Source organism: Coffea arabica, chromosome 2c (genome assembly GCF_036785885.1).
Source record: "Coffea arabica cultivar ET-39 chromosome 2c, Coffea Arabica ET-39 HiFi, whole genome shotgun sequence".
Classification (NCBI taxonomy): Eukaryota; Viridiplantae; Streptophyta; class Magnoliopsida; order Gentianales; family Rubiaceae; genus Coffea; species Coffea arabica.
Genome location: NC_092312.1, coordinates 75,573,707 through 75,583,659, shown reverse-complemented (window position 1 = coordinate 75,583,659; position 9,953 = coordinate 75,573,707). Strand labels below are relative to the sequence as shown.

At 32.0% G+C, this 9,953-nt stretch overlaps 1 protein-coding gene across 1 annotated transcript; it reads right to left on the bottom strand.

Annotated features, from left to right (window-relative positions):
• Positions 1 to 2,796: 2,796 nt before the first annotated feature.
• On the bottom strand, positions 2,797 to 6,601 carry LOC113728063 (probable serine/threonine-protein kinase At1g01540). The gene is made up of 8 exons (XM_072076567.1): positions 5,817 to 6,601; positions 5,249 to 5,556; positions 4,497 to 4,601; positions 4,280 to 4,402; positions 4,000 to 4,170; positions 3,789 to 3,918; positions 3,469 to 3,678; positions 2,797 to 3,302 (listed from the first exon to the last, which is right to left on the bottom strand). The coding sequence occupies exons 1-8, from the start codon at positions 6,105 to 6,107 to the stop codon at positions 3,105 to 3,107; spliced, it is 1,536 nt and encodes a 511-aa protein (XP_071932668.1). The 5' UTR covers positions 6,108 to 6,601; the 3' UTR covers positions 2,797 to 3,104.
• Between the last annotated feature and the right edge of the window lie 3,352 nt (positions 6,602 to 9,953).

Genomic DNA, 9,953 nt, shown 5'->3' with positions numbered 1-9,953 from the left:
GTAGCATTTTGTTTTTGAAATACAAGTCTGTTTGGATTAGTTGTTTTTGGAGTTGTTTTTCAAAAACTATATGAAAAACTTTTACTGGAGATTTTTTTGGATTATTTTTAGAGGTATTTTTAAAACATATTTTTGGGTATTTTTATAATTTATAATTTTTATTTTTATATACATTTATGCATTTATAATACATTTATAAAAGTTTATAAATAAATATATTTATATATTCGCTAAAAAATATATAAATGTATTATAAATGTATTATATTATATATAATACATAATATAAATATATTTATAAATATATAAGTGTATATTATTATAAATGTATAAATTATAAATGAATATTATATAAATGTATAAATTACAATTTATAATTTATAATTTTTATATAAATATACATTTATAAATATTTATAAATAAATATATTTTTGTATTTATATAAAAATATATAAATGTATTATAAATGCATTATATTATATATAATACATAATATAAATATATTTATAAACGTATAAGTCTATATTATTATAAATGTATAAATTACAAATGAATATTATATGAATGTATAAATTATAATTTTATTAATATATATTAATATTAAGTATAAATGTATTAATATAATTAATATAAATGTACAAATGTATTAATATTATGTATAAATATAAAATTAATATTATGTATATTAATATAAATGTATAAATATATTATAAATGTATTATATTATATATAATACATAATATAAATGTATATTATAAATATACATTAATATATATATTATGTATAAATGTACATTTATATAAATGTATAATATATATAATATATAATATATGTTATATTATATATAATTTATATAATATATAATATTCATATAAATATATAAAAATATTTATAATATGTATAAATAAATATATAAATAGTTAATATAAATAATATACATTAATATTAATTATAAATATTATAATATTATAAATATGGTGTGTATATAATATTTCAATTTGTAATATTTATTGTATATTTCATTATATAAATATTCATATAATATATAATATATAAATATATAATATATAATTTTCAATTTGTATAATATACATAATATTGTATATATATAATATAATATACATAATATAATATATTATACATAATATACATTTTACATTATTACATATTATGTATATTATATATTATACATAACATTATTATACACAATAATGTACAGAATAATATTATACATTAATAATGTATATATTATAATATAATGTACATAATATATTATGTATAAATATTTACACATTTATGTATACAATATTACATATTATGTATATTATATTATATTATGTATAATATTAATTTATATAATATATAATATATATATATATAATTTTCAATTTGTATATTTCAATTTATATTAATATAATATAATATATATATAATATACATAATTGAAATATACAAATTGAAATATACATATGTAGTTGTTTTTGATATAATGTTTGGATATGGTGTTTTTGGAGTTGTTTTAGAAATACACATTTACTGTAGCATTTGGAATGTGAAAAACAATTTTTCAAAAATAGTCCCAAAAACAAGGGATCCAAACACACCCTACACTTCTCTAATTATTGGATGATACACTTGACTTTTCTCCTCTTTACTGGTTGCAGGTTTTAAATAATCACCTGTACATATAATACATCTATCTGCTGCTGAATGTACAAGCTTCACTGCAGAAACTTTGTGCTGTTCAAATCCATTAACAAATAGAAGCGCAAGCCATCAAATCCCAAAAGATCATCCATTTTCTTAGCAGGTAAATGTGCTGTTTATCCATAGACCAATTAAGAACGGCATGAGAAAGGATTAGGAAATTTCTCACCCTGCTCAATGTAGAGAGCTGCCTATTGTTTCAAGTAACAGAACCGTGACAGAGAGATGAAATGCAACCACACAAAAAAACAGAAGAAAAAGGATGACCTTGAGATTTGGTTCGACTCTCAATCTCATCTCCTTTACCTGTTTCTCCTCGTAAGGTTTGCAATTGGCCCTTGAACCAAAAAAGAAATGCCACCATAGTAGCAGCATCCAATTGAACCGACTACAGCCCACTAATTAGGTGGTGTCTTATTTCCTCATCCTGGTACGAAATGACTAATACCTTACTGTTCTGAAGAAAGAAAAAAGAATCAGTTACCGGTAAAGAATGTGGACCAATTGAAGGAAAGAAAGTAGCCCCATACAGCCACAGACAGCTCACTTGTACACCATCTAAACTGTAGGTGTCCTTGTCATGCTCCAAAGGCAGTGCATATTGTCCAATTGTCCAGCCAAAACATTGAAAGTGAGATTGAAAGAAGAAAAAGAAAGAAAAATCCCATGACCCCATTTCCACTCTGGAATATGCTTTGCTTGCCTGACTCATCCTACACCAACCAGGGCATACAATCCATAAATTGAGAAAGACACGGGGGAGTTGCAGTGAATTGGCTTGAACCAAATTCGCTGGCCAAAGGCTCCACCACCCCATAATAATCCGATATTTGGAGTTTGGGAGTCTTATTTCTGCACATTTCGTACCCTCCCATATAGTTGCTCTGTCTCAGTGGGGCACTGATGCATACCTATGATCACGGCGCTTGCTCTGATCATGTTTGATGGATACTTTTGCACTTAAATTCATACTAATTAACCTGTCATGAGATCGACATGGATTGCGGCGAAAAAAGAATAAAGTACGGCATACAGATTGAGACAACCTAGCTAACATAACGGAGAAACAGAGACAAGTACACAACTGAACTTGCAGTGGAAAAATGAGAAGGTTACAAGTATGCCTTCTTGTGGTATACTCTGTCCAAGCATGGAAACATACAATGCGACTTATAGTTTCTAAGTAGTACAAAACAGTCAACCAATCTAGTATACAATAAAACCTGATTCAATAACTTATGAGGCATAATCCAATGGTGATTTCATATTTTTATATCACAAAAAAAAAAAAGCTAGTACAAATCCTACAAAACTAATGGAATGAGAGTAATAAGCTTATTAGCAAGCAACAAAATTTGCATAAACCTACATTATTACTGACATCTGCCATCCATAATATTATCTCCACCTAGATGGCAAGTCATGGCTCGTACCATTGTCACCTTCACTATTATTAGATGCACCGTTGCCGTATGGTTGGTTGACTAATTTTGCTCCAGCAAGATTATTTTCTTTGTACTCACGATTGGAACCAGCAAGATTATTTTCTTTGTACTCACGATTTGAACCAGCAGATTCTCTGCCAATTCGTCGTTCCTGAAGATCAAGGGAGAACAAAAAGAGGGAGGTAAGTATGCAAGTAGTGAGAAATCTAGAGAGTGAATAAGGAGGACCCCCTACTTCTAAACATTACTAGAAGTGTATTCTTGTATTCAGATGTAGTGGTTCTTGGATGAAGAAAAAGAGAGAATAAGATGCATACATCACGAAACAGCAGGTCATCTGCCTCCAGCATGTGGATTACGTGCACCATTTTTGGTCTCTTATGGGCATCAGGATCAACACATTTCAGGGCAACCAGAAGAGCACGTTTAAGTGCTTTTGAACTAGGCATTTCTGGCAACTTTGGATCCACCACTTCCTCAGATTTTCGATTTCCAACCATGGACTTCAACCAGTCCACCAAATTAACCTGTCAGTAGTTTACCATTGTCCATTTTAGAGGTGATTGAGAAGTTCAATGCAAAAAAAAAAAAAAAAAACAAGGGAATCTATGAGATATGCATAAATTTGAGTACTAACCTGTCCCTGTGGCCTGCTATAATCAACTGGAGATCTACCAGTAATTATCTCCATGATAAGTATTCCAAAGCTATAAACGTCACTTTTCTCATTTAACATGCCAGTGCACGCATATTCTGGTGCCACATAACTAGAAAACAATGATATTTAGCAAAACTTCTACTTCATATGACAAAACAAGTAAACTACTTCAGAAACGAAATTAACGAACCCAAATGTGCCCATGACACGAGTTGTCACATAAGTCCTTTCAGAATTTAACAGCTTTGCAAGTCCAAAATCTGACACCTTGGCATTCCACTGACGATCAAGTAGTATATTACTTGATTTAATGTCACGATGAACAACCTTTGGCTCAAGACCATCATGCAAATATGCCAGACTGCAAGGATCAGGAAATAAAGTTTTAAACAAGCAGACAACATTCACGCAAGAAACTCACTCAAATAAAACAATGGACATTTGATGAAGTACAAATCTAAAGTCTATACCCTTTTGCAGTTCCCAATATTATATTCATCCGTATATCCCAAGTCAAAGGACTGACTTCCCCTACTTCTCCATGGAGCCACTGCTCCAAATTCCCATTGTCCACGTACTCATATACAAGCATTCTGCACAAAAAGAACAAGCACAACATGTCAATCAGCTTCTTTTGGGATAATAATAACTCGAAGTGCATTCTTCAACTGAGATGCATATCATTACCGATAAGCTCCTTCGACACAGTATCCCAGCAGCCTGACAAGATTCTTGTGCCTCACTCGCCCAATAGCTTCCACCTCAACCTTAAACTCCCTCTCTGCTTGCCCCCTGATAGTCATTACTCCAATGAGTTTAAGCATGAGAGGAAGGGAGAATAATGCACTGCTACTACAACACAAAACTATAATTCCCTTATTTTGAGCAAAAGAAAAAAAGGACATTCTTTTTACTGTTTGAAGTGAGGATGAAGGTTCCAAAAGCCAACATCCAGTACATGAAACCGCCAAAGCTATCATTTTCATGCACCCCACGACAATAGAACCATTCCAAACAGTACTTAGATCTTATGTCCTAAATACAATAGCATACTACATCTTGGTGTTGTAAAATTGGCACTTTTCACGGTATATAGAGATTGAAGCATATTCACCTGAAAGCAGATTGCTTTAAAGTCCAAATCAAACTTGTTCAAGACAAGCATAAGAAAGCGAAAACTGACAATTACAAATACTAAATTTAACTTGCCAAATGGTGTAACAAGGACAAAAGAAAAAACAAACGGTTCCTCCGGAGTAAAAAAATTCCTAAATAGCAACACGTATTCATTGCTATTATTGAAGACATGCAGTTATAGTGACAATACACTGTATGCAATGCCTGGAATACCATTATGATACCATCTGATTATCTATCATACTCTTGCCAAAGTCAAACCAACAGTTCATTAAAGCTAATTTAGTTGTAAGTTCCCATACCTGTTATTCAACAGATTCTTCACGGCAACTCTGGTATTATCAGCCAGAATACCTTGATACACAATCCCGTATCCACCTTCTCCAATCACATTCGCATCAGACAACCTATCGGTAGCTGCCTCGAGCTCTCTCAAAGTGTACCACCTTCCCCACCCCAAATGGGACACCTCTGGCAATGCCCCACCACCACCGAACGACCCTGTCTCCGCCCCACTTGTTGCCTTACTCTCCCCACTCGATGCCCCCCTGTCCGAAAATACCACCCTGTGCTCAACCTTCCCCATGTCTATCTGAATCTCAGGCAACGCCTATACATCATCATAAAGAAAAAACAAAATAAAACAAATCTCAGCGATAATGCATATCCTTATGCCAAAACAAATTAAACAAATTTGTAGATGAAGTAAAGATCGAAAAGAAACTCCACAATCCCAACTCAATTTGGTCAACATTTTGTCATTAAAAATGTACTCTTTTTTCTTCATACTTCAAAATTAAGAACTAATAGCAGTAAATTAGCATATATTAGTATCACGACAGCAAGAAGTAGACATAAAAGAAGACATGCCTGAGGGACAATGGGGCGGTGATCGGGGTGGGAATCATGAACGATCTCTTGGATTTCCTTGGAAACAACTGGGGTCAGCTCGGCTGCACCAGAAAACTTTCCGGGATGGTGAAGTTTAGCGGTGCTGCTGGCGCGGCGGCGATAGGCGGTGATGCAAAGAGACAACAAGAAAAGGATTAGGACAATCACGGCTCCCACAAAAATCCCAATTACCACCCATAACCGCAGGCCGAATATGGAGGTTGGCTTAGATAGCTCGCTGTTCACAAACGCCGCATCGTACACCGACATCTCTTCACTATATACTAGCCGCTGCAGCTGTCACTGTCGTCTCTTATTGTACTGATAAGCTATCAATATTCATCTGAATTATGTAATTATGCATGTAAACTTGGGAGCGGGATCCGGCCGAATACTAGGAGAAACAATGGGATTATCAAGCTTGAAATAATCAAAGGAAGCTATGAGGTGTCATCGAATCAATGGGATATATATTGCCTGCCCGGATGCTGAAGTAAACGTGGATGTTGTTTGCCCGAAAATGCAGGGGGGGTCTTGTTTTCCGGCGAGGTCAGGCAAATTAAAGAGGCGAGCTTTGCACTGAACAAATGAGAAATCTTGGAGAAGATGAAATGGGAAAGAGAGTTGTGTGTGGGAGAGAATCTTTTCTTTCTTTCTCTCACTGTCTGTGTGTGTGAGAGAGAGAGAGAGAGAGTGTGTGTGTGTGTGTTCTCGCTTCTCACTGTCTGGTCTTAATAAAGATTTGCTGTGTTTTGTAGTAATTCACAGAGACACTCTGTTGTGTATTTGGCGTTAGGAGGTGGCTTTGCCTAATTATTGTGGGTAATAATATGATGGTTAAGTAGTCTACTTAGTAGGGTTTTGCACTATGTTGATTGAACAATTAACCTTAAATCAATTGATAGACCAATTAATTTAAACTCAATTTGATGCCCAAATCCACTTTGAATTATAATAAGCTATTTTTTTTAAAAAATAATTATAATAAAGCTACTAGTGCAACAAACTGCCCAAGCTCGACTTTTCCTTTTTGAAAAAAATTTTTTTTTTTGCTTGAAATTATAAAAGATACCTTGAAATCGGTCCATCGTATATTACACTTGTTTTAAAAAAAAAAAAATTAAGGCAACTTTTAACACTACATAAATTCCTATAGAACTTTATATTCGCTGAAGAAAATCATGCCAGGTATTAAAAAATTTCTCCAAGCAAAAAAAAAAAAAAAATCAATGGATCAAATGAGAATCCCGTAAAACACTACACGTAAAATACACCCAAAACTCTTTATAAAAAAAATTTATTGCAGCAGAAAATATCAAAGTTATAGGAAAGTATATTTAAAATCCTTTACGGTTTGGGTATACAAAAAAAAAAGCATAGGTTCTAAATTTTACCAAGACTTGTAGAATCTAAGTCCAAATTCTCCTTTCCCTTCTGAAACTTAAATCCCAAATCTCCGTTGTTGGAATACATTTTTTTTTTTAAAAAAAAAAGTACCAAACTTTACCATTTCAATGTTCAAAAAGATTTACACTCTACCATACCCTACAATGAAATGAAAGTGTTTAGCAGAAAGTTGAAATGCTAGTAATTGGCTATCAAATGGGATGTAGACATTAAATTTTCAGAGGTTCATTTCCATTTAAGTTGTCAAAAGAATGAAGATTTTCCAAAGATAAATTTCAACCAAAGGATTGTAGGTTTTCCAAAACCCCGAATCATATTATAACTACTCTAAAATGCTATATAAAACATATTTAGGAATGATAACGGAATGAATTCCAATCCCTTGAGCGGAAGAATGGGGCGGGGCAAAGGGATTTCCGCCCTTCCCCCGCCCCAAATAGGATGGAGGACAGAGGAACATACCCCCATCCTTCCCCTCGCCTAAATTTTAATATAATATAACATCTATGTATGATTTTATATGTATAATATGAAATTAATGCTATGTTATTGTTATTACATAAATATATTTGTATGAATTAAGCAACGCATTAAAGAGAAGTACCATGTTACGTTGTTATAATAAAATGATGTAATATTTTGCTGAAATTTCAAAATAATGATTAATAAAAAAAACTATTTGTATTAGATATATATAAATAGAAAAAGTTAAATAAAATAAAAATAATAATAATAGTGGGATGGGGCCGGAGGAACTTTTGTAAAATGGGAGTCGGGGGGGAGTGTCTCCTGTACCAAAGCCGTGTCCATGTTTACTTGTCAAGTTTCTTACTTTCTGCCAAACGCATAAACTTTTTAATTTTAACCTTTTGGCAAAACAAAACTTTTTTAGGGTAGAAAAGACATCACAATTCTTTGATTATGGAGTTTTCAAATCGGCTTAAAAAAAAAAAAAGATGTATGAGAAGAATACTGAGAACTGAGGAGCTATTTTGAGGATTTTTTTATTTAAAAAAGATAATTTTTATTCTATAAATCTGTATTATTGGTAGAACATACATCAAATATAATATATACATATATATATATATTTGAAATCATTAATTACAATAAATCTAAAAAATGATAAAAATAAAGATAAAATGTTGGCACTCCAGGATGCGTTTCTTCGGGGAGCTATTTTGAGGGCTTTTGGGAGTGGAGAACGGCATAATTGTGCTAGGAAGCTCTTAATCACGAGGTCCGTTGGAGTTGGGTGATTCACGGGCCCACTTTAACGGTAGGGATTAGAATTTAGAAACAAACAATGAGGCTAAAGTAAGGCAATATTTGGTTTGTGGGTCCCCCTTACATTGACTTTCGGGTCCTTCTTGGCGATGACTCCCGAGTGTTTCTAATCTAACTGTGTGTGTGTATTTTCTTCTGTCTATGGAAAAAAAATAAAATAAGGCAATCTTTTCCCAAAAAAAAAAAAAAAAGAAGAAGAAAGGAAAGCAAGTGTTACTGTTAGATGAGATCCAGGAGTTGCAATGAATCTTCTATTATGCCAAAAATCAAAATGCATAAAAAAAAGAGAGATTTTTTATGAAGTTTTTGTTGTATTTTTAAATTTTTTATTATATATATATTTTTTGAGACTTTTGTATTTATTTTTACTCAGTTAACAATTATTAGATTTTAAGGAAACAAAAAAAAATTGAAATATGATGTTTATGAAAAAAATAATAATATAATAAAAAATAGAACAGAGAATGTCAAGAAGTGGGACAGAAAATTCGTTGGTCCGAAATGGAGGAATCACGGGGATGAGATGTCACAGGCCATTGATCAGAATACACATTAGAATCTTTAAGTGGTTGCTGTTGGAACCTAATCCTGATTATGAGTACTTGCACCTTTATTCAGTAGGAGATACCTTGTGATTGGCTAATTTAAGTATAGGAACTTACTTTGTTTAGGAAAATAATCTAGGAGAAGTCTTGGAACTTTTTTTGTTTTTTAAGATTCCCAATGAAAGTAAGCTGTGCAGTAGTTAGTATCGAATTATCAGAACACATATAAAGAACGATTTCTTTCTCTTTTTCCTCAATGATGAGATCTAGATTGTTGCATTGATTAGTTAATGATGACAAGAATAGACTTTTTTTTTTTCACTCACTCATTTTAGTAAAAGAATTAATTTTCTATACATTGACAGTTCATACACTTTTACTATTAAATACATGACATATAATCTGAATTCGAACTTGAAAACCAAATTTTATATATACGTCGTCTATCCAATCATGATAGTATATACACTATCAATGTATATAACATTTACTCTTAATAAAATACCAAAAGACTTTTTCAAGAGAATGGATAAAAAGTAAAATAAGAGGAGTTGTAAGTTGTCTTAGCTATTTCTTTGCGACATGACTTATTTGAATAACCTATGTATGTTCTTCCAAATTTGATACTAGAAGAAAAAAAACTCACGTTAAGTAATAAGATTTTTCTAACGATTCCCTAGTAAACTTTTGTTAACACACTTAAATTACGCCTAATTTACTACTATTTGAATAAACACATTAATACTAACTAGTACCTTTTCTTGTATTTATATGTTGTTCTTAATTAACTTTATTTTTTCAAAAATTTAACACCTGGTTCGTGGAAACCCCCAAATTAGTGTCGCAATCAACGACTAGTAGCATTAACTAATAGCAG

What these genes read in the sequence shown, in the direction of transcription:
- LOC113728063 (XM_072076567.1), bottom strand. Translation starts at nt 6,107, where the DNA reads ATGTCGGTGTACGATGCGGCGTTTGTGAACAGCGAGCTATCTAAGCCA. An exon ending in ATATTGGGAACTGCAAAAGG is followed by an intron (nt 4,171 to 4,279) that starts GTATAGACTTTA and finishes TGATCCTTGCAG; the next exon opens with TCTGGCATATTTGCATGATG. An exon ending in CGTGTCATGGGCACATTTGG is followed by an intron (nt 3,919 to 3,999) that starts GTTCGTTAATTT and finishes ATTGTTTTCTAG; the next exon opens with TTATGTGGCACCAGAATATG.